The sequence below is a fragment of the Phocoena sinus genome, chromosome 8 (genome assembly GCF_008692025.1).
Source record: "Phocoena sinus isolate mPhoSin1 chromosome 8, mPhoSin1.pri, whole genome shotgun sequence".
Lineage (NCBI taxonomy): Eukaryota > Metazoa > Chordata > Mammalia > Artiodactyla > Phocoenidae > Phocoena > Phocoena sinus.
The window spans coordinates 11,392,416-11,416,945 of NC_045770.1; the positions used below are offsets into that span (position 1 = coordinate 11,392,416).

Sequence of the window (24,530 nt, forward strand, 5' to 3'; positions counted from 1 at the left end):
CACGATACTACGAAAGACAACAGTGACGGAAGGTCACACATCACGTGACTCCCTTTACATAAAATGTCCAGAATTGGCAGATCCGTACAGCAGCAAGCAGATTCCCGGTTGCAAGGGGCTGGAAGGAGAGGGGAGCGGAAAGTGTCGCTGCTGTGTAGGAAGTTTCCTTTGGGGGTGACCACGACGTTCTGGATTTGGATGGTGGTGAGCGTTAGTGACCTCGTGAAACAAACCACTGAATCGCGTACTTTGCAAGGGTGCAAGGGTGAATTTTATGCTGTACAAATTATATCTCAATACTGGTGCTATAAAAAGTTAACTTTAAACACATTGGTATTATAGTTTCTATTTTTAATCTGTAAAAACGTTTGAGCTTTAATGTTGTATGAATTATAAGCAGTGAGTGCATATACCTAGGTCTATGTTGAGAGACATTTAAGTGATGTCATAATTAAAATAATGCGTCAATAGTCAGATGTTGGTCAGTTATCCTGAAAGTCACATCCCAACCGTGGCCAGCTAACCTCCCGTGTAGAAGTCCATAGTTCTGAGGCAATAACTAAGTTTTTCCATTATCTCTATCAGCCTTAGCGACTTTAAATTAGCATAATGACGGTTAGAAATTGGTTTCCAATAGTGAAATTAGTGGTTGGCTGGTCAGAATAGTGAAAGTCCAAATGAGTTCTCTCGGAAAGTCTGCAGGATGCAAGGTGTCTGAATTAGCCGTAATATCCTAAAGGTAACACCCTGGCGTGAAAAGGGCACAGCAATTTCGGGAGGCCTGTCACCTGAACTCTTGGGGGTTATGCCTCAGATTTATCGAGCTCTTGCATTGGAGGATTCTAGCTGCCTGATGCCAAGCGAAAGGCGAACAGAATCCTGCCTCTAAAATGACGGTTGGCAAACTTTCTCTGTGAAGGTCTGTATAGAAATACTTTAGACTTTGTGGGCCATCCTGCCCCTAGGAAATGATTCATTTCTGCCACTGTAACATGAAAGCAGCAACAGGTGACACATAGCAAATGAGCATGGCTGTGTTTCAGTAAAACTTCATTGACAAAAACAAGTGAAGGACCATGGTTTGCCCAGCCTGCTCTAGAACCCTGTGTCTGCATCATCTGTAAGAACAGAGAGGAGACTCCATCAAGCTCATGCATTGGGTGTTGGCTCACTGCTGCACGTTTGTGCAAGAAATGTCTGAGCCTGGCTTTCAGGAGAGGCTGGGAGTGCAGCTGGAGAGTAGCAGCCAGCCCTTACCTCCCTCCAACTGTTCGGCAACTACCATCATCCACCAGGAAGTACCTCACAGCTGCGTCTCACCAAGTTCACAAACTGATGTCGGTCCCTTTGCAGAGGTGCCTCCCTGTTGCATTAATGGCCCTATGATGTGGACTACGTAAGTGAATTTCATGTCAAAAACCAAGGAAGAAAAATTAAACTTGGGTTAAAAGGAAATTGAAGGGCATCTGACACAAAGCACATGTGAAGTAAGAGCCAGGTCAGAAGGCCTCCAGAGAGTTATGAAGACTTGAAAACCAGCTCCAGTCCAGAACCCAGATGGCTGCCCAGACATGTTCTAAAGTACTAACTTGCAAAGAACTGGAATCATTCACGGTGCCGGAAAAAAGCCAAAGAGTTAATCGCCCAAAACCAATTTTCGGTCGTTTTACAATTAGTTTCTTGACTTTCCTAATTTGATTTGAATCCATTTAACATTAAAGTCACTCAGAATTCCCCAAAACCAGCAACCAGAGTGCTGGGCACATCCCAGATAAGAAGTGACACTTGCAGGCCTCAATACTCCTACTGACAGGGTTATCCAACCAAGGCTGATGTTGTTTTATCCTTATGGCTTAGGACTCTAGTGTATTAAGGAGAAAAATACCCATTTTATTATCCACTGCCAGTTGTGTTTCTTCTCTCATCAACCTATCCATTGAGAAACGTTCCTTTGATAATATAACTATCATTGGAAGCTTCTGCATGTAGAAGGCTTTAGGGAAGAATGTCTCAAATTATGGAGACTCTTAGGCATCCTAGGGATGCTCAGGGGAAAAAATGCATTTGGGCCCTGCCATCTGCATTTGTAACAAGGGCCCTTGCTGCTGCTGCTGCAGGTGACCCTAAGACAACACTTCCAGGAGGTGGCCTAGCTCATCTCACCTGGAGCCTCTAGCTAACACCACTGATCTTGGAATCTGGTGGTCCATCCATGTGCTGAAGCAAGAAGCCAACGCAACTACAATTCTGCCACCAATGCCATATAAATCAATAAGCCACACACAGAGTTGAGAGTTGACAATAAAAGAACTAATAATTTAATATCCCCCAATCCCATCCCCCCCCCAAAGAAAACCCCAGTAGCCTAATCTTTCTAAATTAGGCAGGCAAAGATTCATTCGACTCCACTGTACGTCTGCTATGTATCAAGCAATGTGCAAGACACTGGGTACTGCATCAGTGATAATCAAACAGACACAGCCCCTCATCCTACCACTGGCCAGGAACAGTAAAGAAATTACCACCGGCACTCTGCAAATCAGCTATGTCTACAGAACAGACATAGCTGTGATGGCAGAACAGAGGCACAGAAAGCTCCAAGTGGGATATAACTTATTCTCAGGTGTGAGATCGAGAAATAATAGGATAAGGGAATGCACAAGTGCTCTCCACCTCAGACCCTCCCAGCTCAGTCAGTAAAAGAAATCTGGGAATTAGTCACCGGGACTTAAAATTGAGAAATTAAAAATCACAAAAAGCACAGGCCCAAGAGACTAAAACAAAAAAGACCTATGAGCACCAGAGGACTGCAGACAAGGTTTTAAACACAACTGGTACTTGGGGTCACCCAACTGGATGTCACAAGGTACCAGTCCTCAGGCTTGACCTCTCACCTCTGCACTCCCAGCACATCCCTGTGCCTGAAGCAACTCAAGGATGCTTGTGTCCTTGGGCTGTTCTGTGTGCACGCGCGTGTGTAAGAGAAAGAGACAGACAGGCAAGGCAGGAAGCAAATGATCCAGGGAGTGACTCGAGGCAAACAGCCTGACAGAAGAAAACTTGTCATGGTTTAGTGGTCTTAAAAAACATTTTTCGAGGGCTTCCCTGGTGGCGCAGCAGTTGAGAGTCCGCCTGCCGATGCAGGGGACACAGGTTCGTGCCCCGGTCTGGGAAGACCCCACATGCCGCGGAGCGGCTGGGCCCATGAGCCATGGCCGCTGAGCCTGCACGTCCGGAGCCTGGGCTCCGCAACGGGAGAGGCCACAGCAGTGAGAGGCCCGCGTACCGCAAAAAAAAAAACACACATTTTTCGAGGTGTGTAATGGGGAACCCCTCTGGCCTTTAGCCTCTCGCATCTTCTCTTCTGATTCCAACCTCGCTCCCTGCTTTCCCTTTTGGGGAAGTCCTCTCTCCACCCTAGGACCCTACCAAGCGGGTTGACCTGCTTCTGCCTGGCCAGCTACCAACATATAAATAAGTGAGAACCTGGACGAAAACACGACATCTGGTTTTAGTCCCTAAGGTTAACGACGACAGAAAAGAGCAACCGCCCAGGCACCAGAGACCTCCGTCAGACCTGAGGTCAAGGAGGCAATGGTCGCGTTATGAGAGCAAGCTTGCACCCCCCAGCAAGAGCAGCCCAACCTACTCTGGGCCAGGCCTGGTTTTTTCCTTTACACAAGGGCAGTATGGTTGCAACTTGATACAGCTGCAAGGCAAGTCCTGTTAAATAATCAACTGTGGTTTTAAATGAGCAAGCCCTCCATTTCAGCGTGTGGCCCCAACACATAAAATCAAGGAGAAGATTCTCCCAAAGCCTGAGACTTAAGCTACTTACTGACAGCTGGAAGCTTAAGTGCTGCTTTTCTTAGAGCATTAACTCCCACTAGCCAATGACTACACATTCTACTAGCCACGTAAATGAACATGTGTCCAAACCTCCCAAAAAAATGAGCCTGGGCTGCAGGGAAATCAGGTAGTGGGATTAAAGAAAAAAAAGCCACTTAGCCCCACCCCTCCTTTCTGTGTTCTTTTCATTGGGATTTCAAAGAAATGTGTGTTGGTCAAGGATGCTTGGACCAGGAAAGGACCAAATTCCCAGCACCCAGAGACACTCTGAGTGGTCGTCTAAGCTTTTCTGCTCCTTGACCACCCAGAACCTTCCAGGTCCCTTGGGAGTGTCCAGCTACATCCAGCACCGGCTGTCAAGCTCCCCCAGGCACGTGCATTCCGTCCCTGCTTGCATGGACCCTCCGTGCCAGATCACGGAACACCCACCCTCAGAACGGACACGCAAAAGCAGTTTACTCCTCGAACTTACCACCACCTTTGTGGCAAACATGTACTTGTCCCGCAGCTGGAAGTCCCTCACTTCCTCCAGGATCACCTCCAGGTTCTCCCGGGACTGGAAGAAGTCTGTACTTCGGAAAACTGTGGAGTAGCCAGAGGGTTCGTGTCGTTCAACGTAGATGGTGTTTGGCTTGTCGTAGGGATCGATTCCCCTGGAAGGAAAAAAAAAAAAAGCGGTTGTCATCATCTCCACATTGAGTCGTTGGAGGTGTAGAGGTCCTGCCATGCAGACCGTCAATGAGAACCCAGGGTCACCATGGCAGCAGCTACAAGTGATGCTCTCTCTCTGTGCCGCAAACACATCCCTTTGGTGGCTCCTTGGCTCAGTAGAGAGGGAAAGGAATTGCCACTTGTCAAGTGTTTTCTGCTGGTACTGTCGTTAACAGTGCAGCCTGGGTTTCGCTCCAGGCAAGCTCCAGCGGGGCTAGAGGGGAGGGAAAAGAAGGAAAAGTGAAAGGCAAGTGTACTGATCCCCTTGACGTCCTTCAGAAACGCAGGGCTCAACTCTCCCTCTGTGCTTCTGTCCACACTATCCCCCTCTGCCTGGATGCCCTCTGCATATACTCTGACCTGCACATCTAAATCCTACTCGTCTTCTGAGATCAAGTGCAAGTCCCCCTCTTCCAGGAAGCCTTCCCCCATGCCCTTCTCCCATCACTAGCCATGCGTCTCAATTCCAAGCCTTTTTTATGAGTTCAAGAAAAGGGAGGGAACTGCCTTAAGTGGATTTTGGAATCAGTCTTCTCACTTTATACGATGGAGCTTCTTACCCACTATATTATACCGTTCACCATCATGTGTGTGCCTGAGCTTCCTAGACAGAGTATAGATTCCATCAAAGGCCATGCCTTACATTTCTTTTTATCCTATAGAGTTCCTTGCCGCATTGATCTTTGCTGCGTGGATCCATGGACGTATTGCAAAAGCTCTCCCAAACCAAAAACTGCAGAGTGATTAGATCAAACTACCTCAAAGAAGAATCTCTGCACTGGTGTGTCCCCTAAGAAGGGCCCTAAGAACAGCCTGGGAGGACAACTAACCTGCCTGAGGTTTCCTAACACGCACAAGAACACCAAGGCCAGGCGGACCATTTAGCAAGAGGGAAAAACAGTTGGAAAAATCTGGAGGAGAGCGTCACAGTGAGGATGCAGTGATGACCCAAGGAGAAGCAGGACTCATTAATGATTAATTCACACAAACCATCTTTGTACGGTTCCATAGACACAATGGCTCTCGGGATAACGAAGGCAATGATAGGAAGCTCCTTCCAAGACGTATTGTCAAGAGCAAGTTCCAAGACAGAAGGGATGGGAAGGAAAAGAAAAGAAAGGAGGGAGGATGGGAGGAAGAAGGAAAGAAGGGAGATAAGAAAGAGGAAAACAAAAGAGCCTCTTTTTGCAAAGGGGGAAGACTTGACTTTGGCCCTACAATCTGGCATCTTGGTGGGACACTGGAGAAACCAGCCTGTCCCAATGAGAGAAACTAACGTTCACCATGAGATGCTCTGTGTGGGGAGGACGTGTTCTCTTCTTTTCCACAATTGGAAGTACCGATTAAAGTACTTCCTCTACCCTAGAGGATATGCAAATTAAAACACGCTGGATATTTTTAAAAAGGCAGAGAGGAAGGGACCTTCACCCAGATATTGAGGTGGAGCTCGCCTCTACTATTCCTTCGTAACCCAAAGCAGCAGCCAACAGCTAGCAACAGAAAGAGCTGCGGCTTTCATCCCAATTCTCTTCCGTAATCCACATCTGAACCTCTCCTTTCTGAGAGCTGCTCCCCCAATAAATTCCTGTACTTGGCAATCGCTAGCCTCCCACTTTCCATGCTCACTGACACTGACTTCCTCTTCTCTTTACCCTCATTTGGAAGTTCCAAGCCTTGCTCTGTCTCTGAGCACAGTCATTGGTCCTCACTTGGCCTCACCCACCTCACTTACAGCCTTTCAGAGGTGCTCCACAGGGCATCCTTGAACCCGCCCCCATGGCTCATCCTCTGTCCTGTCTTACCAATCTCCAGCTCTGGATAACATAAATCACTGGTTTTCCTCACCCCTCCTGCTCCCAGGCTGCCAAGCATCGTTGAACAAAGTGTGCCTTTATTCTCTGAGAGGTTACATTACACTCTCACGTATTATGGGGAACCCTAGGAGAAATCCCTCAAATAGCCTGAAATTCCCTGACACCAGACATGTCATTATCTACAGTAAGACAGGCAGCCCCTTCCCCTAGGATACCTATCTGCATGTCTGCACAGAGGCAGAAGGTACAACACAGAAGTTCCCAAACATGAAGCTTCTTTATTTAGTAATCCTGCTGGTTTGCCCTCTTAATATATGATTCTCTAAACAGAGAAAAGAACAATTTGTCCCTTTAAAGTTCAAAAAAAAAAAAGTTCTAATGGTATTCCCTGGGTAGAGGTTGTACTCGGATGAGAGTGTGGTTATAATCTAAGACTCTACCACCTCTGCCCCAGGAAAATAATGAGAGTCAAAAAGAGCTGCCCTCTGCAAAAACGAAGTCCAGGGCTTCCCTGGTGGCGCAGTGGTTGAGAGTCCGCCTGCCGATGCAGGGGACACGGGCTCGTGCCCCGGTCCGGGAAGATCCCACGTGCCGCGGAGCGGCTGGGCCCGTGAGCCATGGCCGCTGAGCCTGCGCGTCCAGAGCCTGTGCCCCGCGACGGGAGAGGCCACAGCAGTGAGAGGCCCGCGTACCGCAAAAAAAAAAAAAAAAAAAAAAAAAAAAAAAAGGAAGTCCACTGGAGCCTGAAGATACTCAGCTGTAAGGCCCCTCTCTGCTCCATCCTTTACTGTCCTTAATTACTAAGGAAGCAATACGAACTCAAAGACTTTCCTCTTCAAAGAGACGGCTAAAAGACGTACAGACAGGATCTACATCTTGTGGAGCCACTACGTTTAATGAGGACTAAAACCACATGCAAAAGTCAAAAAACCAATGACAAACTGGAAAATATAAATATAAATGAACACACACATACAAGCTCTTTCATATCACAAAGGACCAATCTCAAATATATAAAGAGCTCCTGGAAATCAGTAATAAAGAGATGAACAATCTAATGGAAAAAGGGCAAAGGGCATGAAGAGACATGGCCCCAAAAAAGAAGTAAAAATGACACTTAGGTTAAAAGATGTTTTAACTTATTCATAATAAGAAAAATGCAAATCAAAACTATACCAAGGGACTTACCTGGTGGCACAGTGGTTGCTCCCAATGCAGGGGGCCCAGGTTCGACCCCTGGTCAGGGAACTAGAGCCCACATACATGCCACAACTAAGGAGCCCACGAGCCTCAACAAAGACCTGGTGCAACCATGTAAGTAAATAAATAAATAAAACAAGATTTAAAAAATACAACTATACTGAGATACTAACACATTGGCTGTGGGAAAAGGCATAATTCTATGTTGTTGAGAATGAATGCAAAATTTGACACTTTCTATAGAAGTTTTGGCAAAGTTACAATTTCAATGCTTTAGTCACTGGGGATATATCAGTGCAAAACTGAAAAAAGTCCATGCCCTCGTGTAGTTTTATTCTATTGAAGAAAGACAAATAATAAGCATAATAAGAGTATATTAGGATGTGATGAGTGCTGTGCAGAAAAAGAACAGATCAGGCTACAGCAGACCGGGAATGACAGGAGTAATTGCAATTTTAATGAGATCCTTAGGATAGGCCCCATCTGGAAGATGTTATTTGAGCAGACTTGAATGAGGTAAAGGAGCAAGCCACAAATATATCTTTAGGACAAGCATTCTAGACAGGGAAAATAGCAAGTGCAAAGGCCCTGTGGTTAGGAATGTAGCTGGCATTTAATCTGAGAAAAGTAATGATGCACATGAAAGGGTTCAAAGGAGAAGAACAACATGATCTGACCTGTTTTTAACAGAATCAATACGGCCGTGCTGAGAATCAGTTGTAGAAGGACAAGAGTAGAAGTAGAAAGACCAGCTGGATGATTAATGATTGACAGCAGTGACGTGGAGTAAAGCAGTTGCTGAGTAGTGGATCCTGGGTATATACTGAAGGTACAGCCACAGGGATTTCCTGATGGACTGAACGTGAAGCATGAAACCAACACGGAATCAGTCATGACTCAGAATTTTTCACCTGAGCAACCAGAAACTGAAATGGGGAAGATTACGTATGGGTAGAGCTGATCCAGGGTGGTGAAGGTCAAGAGGTATCAAGTTTGGTAGGTGTGAATGGTTTGACTTTTTCCCACTGACCCACCAAGTCCGCTCCTGGGAGTCTGCTCTACACATTCGTCTGCATATGTACAAATTCAAGATTATATACATCATCTCCATAACAGTAAAAGGCCAGAAGTGACTAAGACCAGAAACAACCTCTTAAAGGTTAGCCCTGTTGATTTCACTTTCCTTCTCAAAAACCTACAATGGCTCCCGATTGCTTTCAGAATTCAGTCCAAATTCCTTTACCAAGCAAGCACTGCAGATTCTGATACCAACACCCCTTTCCAAATTTCACCCAATACACTGTCCAAGGATAAGACTGAGGGTTCTCCACCCAAGCACCACAATGCCTCGTCTCTGCCTTGGGCCATTCTGTTCCCATCTGGAATTCCCATCCTGCACACGTCCAAACAGCCACACCCTACCTGGTGTGCACATCCTGGATCAACAGTAACCTCCTCCGTGGAGCTGCCTATGACCCATCGGGAAGGAGCATGGCCCTCCTCTGGCTTCTTATGCTATGTCCGTGGGACTCCATGCTTCTTTCATGATGTATGTCACATGCACAAAATGTCTCTTCTTCTCTCCTAAACTGCAATCTCCTTAATAACTATATCCATCAGTTATCCAACTTCTTACACCCTAAAGCGTCTGTTTTATATTCAGCAGACGTTCCAAAAAAATATGTTATGAGTGAACAAATGAACGAATTTTAGAGAAAAGTCCCCACTTCTGATATGCTGCCCTAAAAATGAAGGTCTTTTAGAAATTCTAATACATGCAAGAGCTTCAAGATTCCCCTGGATTCCCCGATGGATTGAAAAATGCAAAAGCTCTGTCACTCCCGTCACAAGTGACCTTCCTTCCTCACCCCCCCAACCCCTGGGGAGTCTGTTATACCTGCAGCTCTCATTCCTGGGTCTGAAATGTGTCTTTCCTGAACCAGATGCTTCACATTTCAGGGGAGGGCAGATTTGCCCTGCGTGAAGGAGCTAGAACTGAAGAAAAGGATTATGTAACTCAAATTTCTCAGATGGCACGACTTACCAAGAAACGGACTTCACATGTTCCTGAATCATGATCCAGGTCTGGCCAAAATCATCTGATTTCCACAGCTGCAAAGACCAAAGCGACAAGTGGTCACGATGCAAGAGGCGTGATGTAAGATCCCCGAATGGCATCACCAGCACACACCCGTGGAAACCCCAGCCTCAACAATACGTCCCCTGTGAAGACAGGTGGGGAGATCACATTACCCAACCCCGTTACCCCACGTGCCAACAAGGGCAGGAAGGGCAGGAAGTTCACCTTTGCATTCTTCTCCATTCAGTTACTAAGGTCTCAGTACCTCCGTATTGGAAGGAAGGAAAAACGATTGTGCCTTGTCTTCCTTTTATGTATTATCAGAAATTATATTTTACTCAAGACTGACCCTCAAGTGGTGGTGAAAACAAAAGGATTATACTCAGTATTTCTCGCCTGGGAAACAGTGTCCTTGAAAACCCAAAATGGGACACAGTGATGAAAGCTGAATGGAGAGGACTCAGGGAATCCCCTGAATACAAAGGGTGTGGCCATGAGTAATTGACTTGCTGACCTTTGCCCCTCAACTTCCAAAGACAAAACCTGAGGGTTCCTGTGGCCCCAGGGACCAGGGAGTAAGAAGCAGGAGGTTAAAAGCAACAATAGTCCACCTACACTGGTAAACAGCCCATACTTGGGTTACTCCCTAAGGCAAGTGAAGATAAACAGGTCATGTTCTGGTTAAACAACCTGCAAAGAAAAAGAATCGTTCCAAGGTTCCTCTGGGCAAAGTCATTTGAAACTCATCATGAACCCAATCCTACAGGGCCAACAGGTTGCACAGGATTATGCCACATCAATACCCTTGACCTGGCGAGTTTTAACCTTGAGATAGAAACTTACCTGGGCTCTCTCCCCATCTCTCACCTTTCCTTCAAACCCGGGTTAAAGGAAGAAAATGCACACATTTATATTATATTCACGCATACACGTGCGCTCGTGTGCCCGCACGCACGCGCACACACACACACACACACACAGCAAGAATATTTAAGTGAATGGTAACTTCAAATAAATGGTAGGCAAGGGCAGTATGTTTAAGGTGGAGGATGGGAAAGGTAGAACAGAAATTCGACAAGAGGTCCCAGCACAGCTCAGATGCCAGCCTTCCCTACCTGGCTCTCTTTGATTTAATTCCAGAGACCCGATTTACCCCCAGGACTAACAGAGGTGTCCCTGCAGCAAGAATGGCCTGATGTGTAACTAACAGGGCCTGCCGGGGCTGGGTGTTGCTCCCTGGCTAGGATGCAGACCCAGGGTGCCAGGGGGATATAGTTTTCCGCAGCCGTGGGAAGTGAAATAGTAGCTACAAAGGCTCAGCCTGAGACAGGAGGAGGGAGGGGCTGGGGGAGGTCACTCGAAGGACAGGCGATCCACTGGGGCAGAACAGAAACCTCAAGGAGCCCCAGAAGCTCTCTTACCTGCTTGTTGGGGTGAGACCTGTCAAAGCCCAGGAGCAGGTTAGAGGCCTTGCTGTGCAGGAGGAGATCGGCTGCCCGGAATGGGATGGAGAAGCCTTGGATGGTGTTGCAGAAGTCAAACGTGGTCCAGAGGTACTGGGCATAAACATCTGCAAAGATGTACTGCAGGGAAAGGAGGAGAGCTCAGGGCAGAGCCTGGCCGCGCCCCGAACTCCCCTCCCCAGCAGAGTCTGAGCGCCCACGCATGCAGAGGCCAGGGGCCGGCACCCTCGCACACGGTCTTCTTGCCATCTCCTGACAGTGAAGAGACTCCGGTGCACATCACACGAGGCTCGGCAAAGGAAGGGTGCAGACGGGCTGCGCTGAAGCCAGGTGGAGCTCTTGTTTACCCAGGTAATGAAGCGAGCCAAACCTTTCTATTTTTTCTTTCAACTGACTTGGCCTTTCTCATTCCCTGGGGGGTGACCCGGTCACAATCAGAGGGCGGCTCTAGGAAGCCGGGCAGAGAAGCCCTGCTCTCCAGGCTGGCTGCACACGGATGGGCCTGCTCACTATCCGTGCATCCTCTGACACACCTTTCCGGGAAGACCCCTGACATCACACACACCCAGGAAGCTTAGCTTCCCCTTCTTGCCCCTGTGCCGGGTGACAGGGCAGCTCTGAGGACCCAGTGGCCACTGGGGCGGGCAGACTCACTGTGGGGCACAGCGGGCAAGCAGGGGCCTCACCTTATTTTGCTTCCCCACGGGTGAGTGAACAAGTCAGGCTGGAGAGTGACTGCCGGCCTGAAGAGTTCTCAAGGGGAAAGGATCAAAGCAATTCAACTGAACAAATGTGCACCGAATATTCACCCTGGACCAGATGCCGAGGGCGTCCCAGACGAAGCAGAGGACCCTTCCTCTTAAGCACCTTCCAGTCTAATGTGGGAGAAAGACGTGTCTACAGCCAACTACAATGCAAGGGGAAATGAGACCAACTGAGAAACCATGGACAGAGTCCTGTGAGAGCACAGACTATAGATCAGTTCCGGTTTGGGAGATCGGATATGACTCCATGGAAGATTTGGGCCTTGACGGGCAGACAAGACTTCCACGCCGCGTCGAGGGCAGTTTGAGTTTGGGAACAAAAGAGGAAGGAAAAAAAAAACAGTATGGGTTTGGTGACAGTCTTGGGGCTTGAGGGAAGTATCAGGAAATTAAGGCTGGAAAGCCCAGAAGGTGGCAGGCCTTGCGTGCACACAGAGAGCTGGAGGACGTCCCCTGCTCCCAGGAGCACAGGGTGGCTCAGAGGACGACTGTGACCCAGAACCAGAGCTGGGGGGACCCAGCGCCACCAAAACTCAGCCACTGACATCCTAGAAATCACTGACGCACAGGAATCAGTCCAAGGACGCGTTCCCTAATTGATTCCACCTGCCCCAGACCCCGCTTCAGCTCGGAGCCCTTTCAGCTCTAACAGCCTCAGCCTGCAGAAACAATCTGCACTTGTCTACACGTTGCTTTCTGACATTCCTGCTCCTTCTCCTTCACGCTCTCTCCCCACATCCAGCCTGTAAACTTCCCAGGCATGCGTTTTATGTGTTCTCTCTCCTCTGTTTCCTCCACAGCATCTAATGTGAAACTCCAAACTCTGGAGAAGGCTAATTAAATCTAACTCTATAGGGTAGTAAATGGTACGAAAGCAAAAACTAGCGGAACCAAAGGCAAAGTGATAAAAACAATTAGGACCCTAAGGACCATCATCATTTGGGGCATAAAAGTGTCCCCTAGAAATAACACAGCCCATCTTCCCGCTCTGAAACCGTCTTGGTTATTCGGGGGAGGGAGTGTTCTCTCAGTTTGAAAAGTTTTCTCCAGAAACACCTATCCCATGGCTGCCTGCAGTTTCACATTTGAGGACCTAGAAATCCCATGTCCGGCCACAGAACGTATGATGTTCATGACAGTAGCTATGATTTTTCTTTTTTCTTTTTCTTTTTGTTCCTTTTGGCTGCGCCGCACAGCATGCGTGTCTTAGTTCCCCGACCAGGGATTGAACCCGTGGGCCCCTGCATTGGAAGCGCGGAGTCTTAACTATTGGACCACCAGGGAAGTCCAATAGCGACAATTTTTCAAGAGGCACTTAGTATGCACCAGGCACTGGGCTGAATGTTTGCACACCTTGCCTCTTTTCACTCACAGCGCCCCTGCAGCAACTCCAAGCTATGACACTGTCATCTCCTCTCTTACCAATGAGGACACTCATACTTAGAGAGGTCGGCTGCCCAAGGTGACCAGGAAGAGGCAGCATTCGTATCAGCGTCTGGCTGGTTCATCAAACCTTACCTCTCTCCTTCCAACAAAAAGGCAGTCTTTCCCGAATTGAATCCATAGGTCTTAGCCTGGATTGCTAGGCTCAGTGAAGTGCCTCCTCTCTTAATCCAGTCCCCAAGCTTCCCTGGAAACGCTCTTGCCTTCTGCGACACTGTCGTATCATCGCTCCACGCCCCACCCCTGACCATCTGTCTTTGGCTCTCTTGCCAGCCCCTCTGTCTTCTTCAGCTCCTCGCCCTCAGGTGACCCTGACTCCTCCATCCTCGGCTGCTACCGTGGCTTATGGCTCATCCTTCCAGAAGCTTCCACCACCGCCCCTCCAGGAGCCCGCATTCCAAGACTCTCAAATCTCCACGCCCACCCTGATGTCTTCCCAAGAGTCTAGTTTTCATGACCTTCTTTACCTTCTCAGTCAGCATCTCCACCCGGATGTGCCCAGATATTGCTCTCTGTCCAAAACTGAATTCTTCGCCACCTGCCCCCCAAAACCCACTTCTCCCTCCCCATGTCCCGAGCCCTATCCACGTGACACCTTCCCCGGCCCCATTACTCACCATTAGGGTCTGGTTTCTACTCCACTGCCTTCCCTTACTTTCAATCGGCCACCTACCCTGTTAGGTTTTCCTCTAAAAGGTCTTTCACAATCAGTGCTTTCCTTTTTCTTCCCAGTGCTACTAGTGTAGCCCGTGGTCCTACTAGAGACTATGAGGAAATTGGGGTCGGCACTGGGTTCTACTCATCCTCCCGGCTTCTAGGACCAGCAGGGAGCGAGACCCTTAGAGGGTGGATATTAGGTTTGGTAAAGTGACCGGGCAACTTCATGCCTATAGTAACCCACAGGCTCCCTTTCTTACCATCCTCTAACCTTGCCCTTCCAGCCCATCCTGCATGCTGCCGGCAGACCAGACACAGGTCCCTAAGGGACAGTATTCACAGTCACCCGTCAGCTCCAAGGTTCTTCCATGGCTCCCTCCAGTCCTCAAGGCACAGGGAAAACTCCTCCCTCTTCAGGTGGGGCCCCACTGACATCATTAAGCCATTCAGTGCAAACACTCCCCTCCCCGCCTGCAGAGAAAACACATTTGGCACCCTGAAGCCTCTGCCCATGCCCTTCTCCTCCCTGATCCCCTAGGGTTCCCACCAGCTCTGCTCCAGCTACAGAAATCTGCCCATCTGTGAAGCTCCAGCCCTAGTCCCGAGCACCCACGAAGCCTTCACCTCTCTGACCCAACGTTACTCTAATGACCTGCAGCTTCCATCCCACCCTTAGGCACGTGCTTCCTGCCGCTAGGTAACGTCCTCCAATGTGCACAGAGTACGAAGGCACGGGACGTCCTACTCTGCTTTTAGTCCCGGGACGCCTGGCTGTCAAGTCTGCTCGAGGCGACCCTGCAGACTGGCCAGCAGAGCTGACCTACTAGATGCTTCCTAACCTGGGCAATTTCAGGAGCATCCTCACCGCCACCCCCCACCTTTCCAAGCATGTCTGCAATCACTTAATATTCCAGACATGCTTTATCTTTTCCTTTAGCTTAACGCTACGCTCCCTCGTAAAACACAAAGACCTCCGGAGAGATAACAAAAGTCGCTACAGAATTCATCCCCATGTCAGCCTAAGGGACTCTCTCCAGTTTCGAGTGAAGAAGTCAAGAGTACCGTGAAAGGAGGATGGGCAGACGAAGGAGGGAACGGACTCACCTCCAGGAGGTGGGAACCAAGGGAAGAAAGAGCGTTTCACCGTCTCACCCGGGACCAGCCTCTGCCTAGAAAAAGGCAGGACCAGCCCTCGCATCTGTGGAGGCTGGGAAACCTGACCACACACATCCAGTGACCTTCAAAGAGCCCAGACATGTCTGGACACTGCTGACTGATCCCGGGGGGCACTGCGAGGCTGGTGGAACTGTCAGGTGGCTGGAGCCGCATGCTGTCCAGGCGGTGGCACACAAGGGACCGCAAAGAAGGAAGTGGGACAGCGGGCTGATTCGAAAATAGACTCAAACTCTCACGTGACCCCACAGCCGCTCCATTTACCTAAGCAGCGCCTTCTTTCCCCTCCTGCAGGCCACGCCCCCCAGACTTCCACGTGGCCCCTTCGTGACACCTTAGCCCTTCCGAGCAGCTGCGAACAGTCATTTCCACCATTTCCAATCGCCCTCCGTGGCAGCCACGCTAACGTCTGTGCACAGGTGATTTGCCTGGGCCCAGCACCTTGGCGTAGAGGGCAAAGCACTCAGCCATGGGGGATGTTTATCAGGAAATGGTAGGTCGAGTGGGGCAATCTGCCTTCCAAGGGACAAAGGCAAAAGTAACCTAAGTCATCAGCACAGTAAGAGTCACTTCCTTCCTGAGACGTCTGAGGAGGGGTAACAGCCTCCTCTGGGGAGTTACAAACCCAACAGGGAAGGCAGCATCCCTAACCTCACTCAGCCTGCTCCAGCCCCAGGTCCAACAGCCACCAAGTTCTCCAAGAAGGCAGCCCTAGGCATCCTCCCACCAGCTCCAAATCATCCCCAACTCAGCCCTGAGAAATTGAAGCAGCCCTCCTCTTCAAGGTGACAGCACTGAGGCCGGGGGCCCATGGCTCCCACCTCACCTGCAGCACCTAGAGCTCCTCTACTGCAACCATTCCCTGGTTCTCCTTCCTTCTTGCCCTAGCCCCTGCCCTGCTCCTTCACCCTCTCCAAAAGCCCCAGATCCCCTCCCCGCACTAAACCACCCCCCGCCGCAAGCCCCTAACTTCATCTTTCCTGTCTTCTGACTCTTCTGACTGTTGGGTTTAGCAGCTGCTCACCGCAACCCGCGACAAGCAGGAAGGGAGACGGAGCCTGCTGACAGACATCTGTGCCCTGCGGTCAGAGGCGAGGAGGGGACGAGATGGGGCTGAAAGGGACAACAGAGCAGTTTCAAGACCACAACTTCAGCAAGAGTTAACTTCGGGACAACGTGTAATAGAACTACTACTAATAATAATGGATAGGTGCCACCTGACACAGAGACTAATCCAAGGGTTGTTTGATTCTTGAGAGGCAGATCGATCCACAGGAGATGCAACACGGCCAGCAAGCTGCACCCTGGGGCAGGGCTCCCCAGTCACTCGAGGGACCGGGAGTCCCCGGTACCAGGCCTGCCAGTGCAGTGGTGGGGAGGGCGCGGCGGGCCTGCTGTCCAGACTACAGAAGCGATTCCAACCCCTTTCTGTGCTTTTCTTCACAGAGGGAAGAACTGCTCGGTCACCTTGGAGTTAGGTTAGAGGGGAGTTTGTCCTAACTGCCCCTCCACTTTGAGACCATCGGACAGGGCTGATATTAACTAGTAGGTACCAGTAGCACCTATTCTAGTTGTTAAAAAACAAGTGCTTCTGTTAGCAAATAGGCAGTTTAAACCCAGGAGCGGCCCCTCCTAAAGCTCCACTGGCCTGGTCCCCTCCCCAGGCCCAGCCCACAATCCAGCAACTGAAAGGTTAATGCCTGCCTCAGCAGGGTGGCCTTCAAAGCCCAGCTCCCTCCAGACTGGGTCTGTTCCGATTGGTCAGGGCCATTCCAGTGGCTAAATATTTTGAATACAGTCCCTGCTAACAGACCACAGGCAACCTGAGAAGCCAGCACTGCGGGGGCAGGGGGGCGGGGGTGGACCTGGTCAGAGGACCCTGTGGATTTCGCTCTCTCCTTTCTGGATGAGCAAAAAGCAGCAGCTACCCCGTACCTTCGCTTTGGCTTCTAAGGAGCTAGTTTTCGAGCATCCTTAGAAGCAGCCATCCTATCCTAGACATGAGCTCGGGATCACTAGAGCGGGGAAGAAGGCAACCAAACACAGCTCTCCAAGCTAAAGGTACCTAACCAACAGGAAAGCCTTGCTTCCCGCACCCCCCTCTTCCTCCCTGGGGCCCAGGCCCATCTCAAGTCTAGGCTTCCTCCAAATCAAACTGCCCGGGTTCCACTGCAGAAACAAAGCCCCGGGGCAGACAGCTGGGAAAACAAATGAGGAGCCGCAGCAGGATCAGCTGCCCTGGTTTTCCCTTCTAGACCGGTACAGGCTGGAGGGAAGCGGGGTGGGGGGTACACATGCACACGCAGGTACACACGTGTGTACACACACTGGTGATACCCATGAAACCAAGACTTCAGCGGCTGCCCTGGAGGACCTAGATTAGACCCCAGTGCAAGCCCCAGTGGCCCTGGGTAACATTTTTGCCACCTAGGAAGCAGGCGACTTATTTGGCAGTTGTCAGACGCTTTGGGCTTTAACCTGCCCTTGTTTGTCTAGAAATCCTGCCTGGCCAGGACCTGGCCTGCTTGATTATGCACAGCTCTGCCCTGAGAATGACATTCTGTCACCGACTCCCAGGTAAGCAGAAAAACAGTCCCCGGCTGCCTGTCACGTGGCAAAGACGCCCAAGCGCTGCATCTCCCAGCCCTCCTGTAGCGCAGCCATGGTCCCAAAAGACAGCCCCACGCGGTCACGACAGGTGACGTCCTTACACGCTTGTTGTCCGCAGGACTGTGGTAGAACTGGGCGATCACAGCTTCACTGCTGTTCCCCTCGCCAAAGTTCAACTTCTCTGAGATTCTCCTGAATGATCTTCCGTAGTCGTAAGACACGTACACCTGGAAGACGGAGGTGGGAAAGAAAAGGATCGGTGAGAAAAGTGGCAGAAAGGCGGCTCCCTCCGCCTCCACTTGCAAACGCGTCCCCTGCGCCCTGAGTGTGGTTCCCAGCGGGTCCCTGATACCATGAAATTACAGGTGTGAAGACAACCCACAAAGGAGAAGCAGGCCACCTCTGTGTCTGTCCCCAAGTCGGTGGCCTCTTTTCTGAGGCCACAACAATCCCCTGGAGGGGGAGACACGCAGACAGAAAGCATGATAAGCTCCTCACCACGGCTGGGTTGAGTGTTTAACAAACTACATCCAGAGGCTGAGAAAATGTGATTGTCTGAGGGGAAGGGACTGAGAATTTGTTTTGCCATCTGTTGAAATGTCCCCAAAAGGTAATCTAATTCTCATCCTTCTGCTGGGGAGTTGTCCTTACAGCATTCCAGACGATTAAAAAAAAAAAAAAAACCCTCATGGGTTTTCACAGAGTAGCCCCAGAGATGAAAAAGAGAGCAGTGCTAAGTGATTAAGTATGCACAGAGGGGTCCCAGAACCCCCCTCCTCCAGCACCCTGACCCTGTAACATGGGAGATTCTGAGTTTAGAGGAACAGCAGGGGGGGCCATGCAGTCGCCAACGGTATTTACTTCTCTCCTGCTTCCGGGCCTCTGGCTCCCCGGTAACCACAGGTATGAAACAGAAGAATAACTTGTGCACTGAGTGTCTACCAGGTGCCCGGAGGCTACCTGAAAGCCATCACACCTCAAGAAAGGGATGGAAGAAATGGAAGCTGTCAGATAGTTTGTCCCTAGACTTTACTAGGCACTGTGAAATTAATACAGTCAGTGGGTTTAAAATGAGCCTGACAGGTGAATATAACACTATAATGTTATGGACACTATGAATATAATACTGAGTTAGAATTGGGGAAAGTGTTAAAGTAAAAGGACAGGTGAATCCCAAGAAGAATGGGAACTCGGGACGAATCCCATTGACTCAGCAGCAAACACGTTCTGAGGGCTTCATGTGAGCCAGATGCTGCGCTAGACACCAGGCATACAAAGACACGGCCCTTCACACAGTGGGCATGTAAACATGTCACTGCTGGTAAACGATGCCCCCACGTGAACAATGAACTCCACGATGTTTGTGCAAAGAAAACTGAGCGCACATGCGGGTTATTAATATTTATTAGACGTCGAGGTTGGAAGAGCACAGACAGAACCTCTGCCAATGTCTGGAAGAATTCCTGTTACAAACACACACACTTAAGCACAGCACGTGTTCCCCGACTACCAAACACACGGTAAGGGACTGCCACAGAAACAGCTTCCTAAATTCAGCAGGTTGGGAGTTCAGAGATCATTTGAGTGGTAGGAAGACCAAGACTTTCTCACTTCCATCCTCCAGGCCAAGAACAGACATGAAGTGTTCCTTGTGACATTCAAAGTCACACACAGCAAACTGACGGCTCCTCCAAAAGGGGGCTCAGGCTCCTTCCAGCCCTAGCATCATCCCTTACACGGATAATCCACTCCGTTACCTCCTCAGAGGCACAAGTGTGATAATAAGCTCACATTGGGGCGGCATTTTTCAGTAACGATACTCTTTTGTATACATCAACTCTCTTGATCTTTAAAAACCCTGTGAGTGGGTCTCTCCGTTGCCACTTTCTGTGGACCTGGAACATAGCAGGTGCTCAGAAAAGAATTCTGAAATGAATAAATTTCACTATAAACCACAGCATGAGTAAATGCATTCGTTCTGTAAGTGAACAAAAGAGAGTGAAATGAATAGATCCCTGACTCGGTGAACAACTGTTTACATTTAAGAGATAAAACTCAGAGAAATGAACCACTAGCCCAAGGTCATGCTGCTAGAAACTGACAAAACTAGGAGGGGTTCCTCCAAGCCCAAGTTCAGCTGACTTTCCACTCTCTCAAGTCAACGTTCAGGGTGAATGTTCTCCTCTGCACGCTTGCGTTTCTCTGCTAAAGAGGAAGATCACACACCAAAGCTACAGCCCAGGCACTGGAAGGAACACTGAATGAAGAGAGAAAACACCACCTTGAATGAAGCACGGGGCCTTCCCCAGACACCCCGCCACACCTCTGCGACACCCTCTGGTGGTGGACGTGCGGCCACCCTCAAAACCACAAACCGCGCCCTTCACATTCTCCTCTGTAAGCAAACTCCATCCCTTTGGGGCTTATACTAAACAGAAGTGAGGAAGGTATGTGAGGGTCTCAAACTGCTCAGCAGCCTTGCTTCCTTCCTCCAGGCTGGACAACTCCAACACGGCATTTTGATCCTATCCTCACAATTCTTATCCCTATTTGATCAACAAATCAATAGGGCAAAGGCAAGCTCGGGGCTGTGCGCAGCTATTCACCTTCCTCCACGGTGAAGGGCCCTGCAAGGGCCTCTTCTAGTGTTCAGACGAGGCCAAGTGGGCTGATGACCTCATGGCCTCCACACAGCACCCCGGTTGGTACATTCTGGGTCAGGGTTTCTTTCCCTAACATGCTGCCTCACTCATGGCCCACAGTGAGCTCCAGGAGAACTGAGGCAGACGCCCCCAGGCTCACTCATCCTGTGCTTCTACCGTTTGCTTTGCATCCAGACACAGGTTTCTGCACTAATTAGTCTTCTCTGGCCTCCACAGGACACTACTCCCTTAACTAATAAAGAAGATTCTCTTTTTTTTTTTAATTAAAGTATAGTTGATCTACAGTAGTATATGAGTTTCAGGTAGACAACATAGTGATTCAATATTTTTATAGATTATACTCCATGTAAAGTTATTACAAAACAAGGGCTCTATTTCCCTGTGCTGTACAATACATCCTTGTGGCTTATTTACTTTATATACAGTAGTCTGTATCTCTTAATTCCACACCCAGTTCTTAAACTGCCAGAAGTTGCTAGTTAGATCAGTCTTGCCTCTAAAGATGGTCCTTCAGAGTGAACGGTTTTAAATTATTTCCCCTGTACTTCAAAACCATAAATAATAACGAGAAGGAGGAGGGGCGGGGGAGAAGGGTTAAAGTGTCCAGAAAGCATCTCCGTGTCTGGTGCTGTTCTAAGTACTTTACACCCGTACTTCTCAAACTGTAGCACGCCTACAAATCACCCAGCAGGACACAGGTCAAAATGCAGACTCAGATTCCGGAAGTCTGGGGTAAGATTAGAGATTCTGCATTTCTAACCACCTCCCACGAAACCCGCACACTGCCGGTCTGCAGACCACCCTTTGGGAAGCAAGATTTTACAAGGACTATCTCACTGATGGATGAGAAAACCAAGGGGAAATGAAGGAATTGGCTCAAGGTCAGACTGCTGATGGTAGAGCCAGGATTCAAACCCACACATTCTGCTCTCAGACCTGGGGCTCAGCTAGACTCCGGCTCCCACAGGCTACAGGCGCGGGCCCTGCTCCCCTGCCAATCCCCAGGGGCACCAGTCACACCACTCTGGGTACAAGGGCAGTGAGTCCTACCATTCTTGATGCCTCCCCTGGTTGATTCTGGTCTTCTGGTAGACACTATCTCTGGAAAGCTCTTTGGTCAATTATGTGGCAACCGAGTACTTGATAAAATACGTCAGGAAGGTGCAGAAAGGAAGAGGCGGGGACGGTCAAGATAAACACCACCTTCGGTTTCCTTTCATCTACAGGCTTATCACAGAAAAAGACAGGTCCTGCAGGAGCCATGCTTCATGGACTCACACTGGCTACAAGTTCATCGGGATATTCTTTTTTTTTTTTCTGTTTAAGAGCAAATCTTCCGGGATTCCAGCTTCCAGATCCATCCCTTTTTTATATACTGAATATGTATGAGTTGGCCGTTCTCCAACTCACACAGTTCCTAATTTGTATAGGTTCTGTTCCTTTTGGATTGCTGACGGGGCCCTGTGAACCGTGCTTCCAGTCTTTAAAGAAAATTTAGATTGTTACTACTCCAGCACCACCTACTCCTGCCTCTGAGTCAGAATTTATTTTTGCATTAACTTTCCACATGAGAACATCTCAGTTTCATCTGCCAGTTCTTTAATGTAGCTTATGCATTGATGAGGGAAATCTCTGCCATCCCAATTTATTATCTCCAAGCACGAAGTTTCCTTTCCACTTAATCTTAGCGTATACTTCATTCCAGAATAGTTTATCGTTTCAAATGTTCAATGGGTCCTTAGGAAGAATCACCCAAATATTTAGGCAGAGTGAGAATTGGGTTTGGATAGACTGGCAATATCTGCAGGGTGAGCAACCTTCCTGGTTCATCCAGGACTGAGGAGGGTCCCGGGATATAGGACTTTCAGTGCTAAAACGAATGCTGGTCACCATGGCAACACTACACCCTCACGCACTGACCGAGTACATGATGGGGTCTTAGCCCCAACCCTGCCGCAGACATGCTGAGTGACCCCACGCAAATCACTGAATGCCTCTCGGCTCCTGTTTGTACCACAAACAGTAAAAAGATAGGTCTTCGCCAAAAATACTATCTGCACAAAGAATTTTTAAAATACATAAAAACCCTAAGGAGGATTTAATACAGTAGGGCAGAGAGCTGTCTCCTGTGCTCAAAAGAGATGCCTCTGAATACAGGGGCCTACGGACTCTCACAGGCCAACAGTCATCAATACACTGCCATCTGTGCTTGCCAATCCTGATCGCATTTATAACTGGGCCAAAGTCATGGCCCCAAACAAGCCTAGCCCTGCATCAGGTCACTGCACCCAGCTTGGCTGTCAGCTGCAGCGGTTTCCCACCACCACTGCTCAGCACCCACCCTGGGCCAAGTTACACATCACAATAGCCAGCCCTTCGTCTGCCCTCCCCAACTGCCCCCATTCAGCTCCCCAGAAAACAGCCCCTGGGGTGCCCTCTGGTCCCCTACCTTGGAGCACATCCAAACCAGATGGTGGATACAGAGTGAGGAGCCTCATGGAGACCAAATCTAGGCTCAAGAATTCCAAGTATGTCCTCCAGGCTGATGGGACAGTGCTAGCAAAGTCATCAGGGGCTTTCCTCTGGCCAGAGTGCAGAGTGACCGAACCTCCACAACGTGGTTTTCTGTCCACAGCCTCACCCTGACCCGAGGCAGGGGCTGTTCCTCTTCCCCACAAGGGGAGGTTCGGAGAAGGGGCCACAGACTTTGGACCCAAGGGCTCACTCTGGCCCTCATATATGTTTTACTTGGCCCACACGCAGTTTGTAAAAACTATACGTCAGCTGCCAACTTGTAAGACTCAGCAGTTTTCACGTAAAAATCCCCACCTCTGAGCTTCTCTCAGAAAATCAGATCCAGCAGCACTGGGCCCTGCATGGCAACCAGAGCTGAGAGCCAATAACAGCCCAGAAGCTCAAAGTCCCTCCACTTCCCAGTGTCTTATACCCTGAGACCAAGTAGCATCCACCACCATGTTCAAATCAAGATACTGGTGAATGTTTCTTGAACCTGCATCTCTACCAAAAGTGGGGAAAAGTCCCAGAGGGCCACATACTTCAAGAAAAATGGGAGAGATCCTTCCTCCTTGTGGAGGTGAAGAGTGTTATAAACGTGGAGGCAGCTTCGCCCCCGCCCGTTACCCACCTGGCCTCTATCACGGGTCTTTTGAGTGTGTGACCCTTGGTCTAATGTCTTCAAAGCACCTAGGCTATTAAACATTGTAAGGTGCCAACTGTGGAAATTAAGAGTCTGAGCGATTCAGATTCAAGGACTCACGCAACTGTAACGGGTTAGAAGAAATCAGCACATGGGAAAGACCCATTCGGTTCCATCGGGCTCCACTGCCGACGGACAGCTCTGCCCAGGAACGCACTTCCGGCATTCTGAGCAGATGCGACAATCGAGATCACACCCTCCCACTGCACAGAAGTCACCACACATCACATGGGTCTCTTTGCAACACTGCCTGCACCACCCTGTGTTCCGCGAATAAGGGATATATGTTATTTTCCAGATTCTCCCAATTACCCAATATTTTGTCTGGCACGATAACCTCGATGGATGAGAAAAAGGCGTCCTGGCTGCACAGAGGAACGCCCAGAGCGACACCAATACTTACATCGCTGCTCTTGGGCCTCGCCAACGCCAGGCTGTCCCGGGCCAAGGCCACGATGACGTTGCTCTTCTCTCCGGCCCAGTGCACAACCATCTGATTGTGGGAATCATTCAGACTAACCTGAAAGAGATCAAACCAACACAGAAATTAGGACCCATGATGAGTGACGGCCACCAACTTTCTAAAGCAAGACTCTCTCCCCCTCTGTCATGACTAAGTGCTTACACTTGGAGCACTGGGCCAGGGTGGCCCGTTTTTCCCTCTCTGCAGATTCCACCAGACTCAACTTCCCCAAGAAAAAACACTAGCCCTCTGCTGTGTGGCATTAACCGGATTGCAAAACATCTTCTTCGCAGGCTCTCACTGGCATAACCAATAACTTGGCTTATTTTTGTCCCTTGTGAAATCAACCTCTGGTTATTCTCATCCTTCCTCCATACGTGGGACATGCAGTCTTCAGATTTGAAACCAAAACACTGAAGCATC

At 49.4% G+C, this 24,530-nt stretch overlaps 1 protein-coding gene across 2 annotated transcripts in view; it reads right to left on the reverse strand.

The window, feature by feature from the left end:
- The window catches only part of SORL1 (sortilin related receptor 1), a 167,210-nt gene that overhangs the window by 126,663 nt on the left and 16,017 nt on the right, over positions 1-24,530 (reverse strand). Inside the window, exons 2-6 of one of the 2 annotated variants that reach the window (XM_032638923.1) lie at positions 24,048-24,164; positions 17,866-17,991; positions 11,076-11,237; positions 9,619-9,686; positions 4,322-4,502 (exon numbers count right to left, since the gene is read on the reverse strand). In XM_032638923.1, coding sequence (XP_032494814.1) covers positions 4,322-4,502; positions 9,619-9,686; positions 11,076-11,237; positions 17,866-17,991; positions 24,048-24,164 — 654 coding nt within the window. Of the gene's footprint in view, positions 1-4,321; positions 4,503-9,618; positions 9,687-11,075; positions 11,238-17,865; positions 17,992-24,047; positions 24,165-24,530 lie in introns of those variants that run through there. The other variant, XM_032638925.1, reaches the window with a different exon arrangement.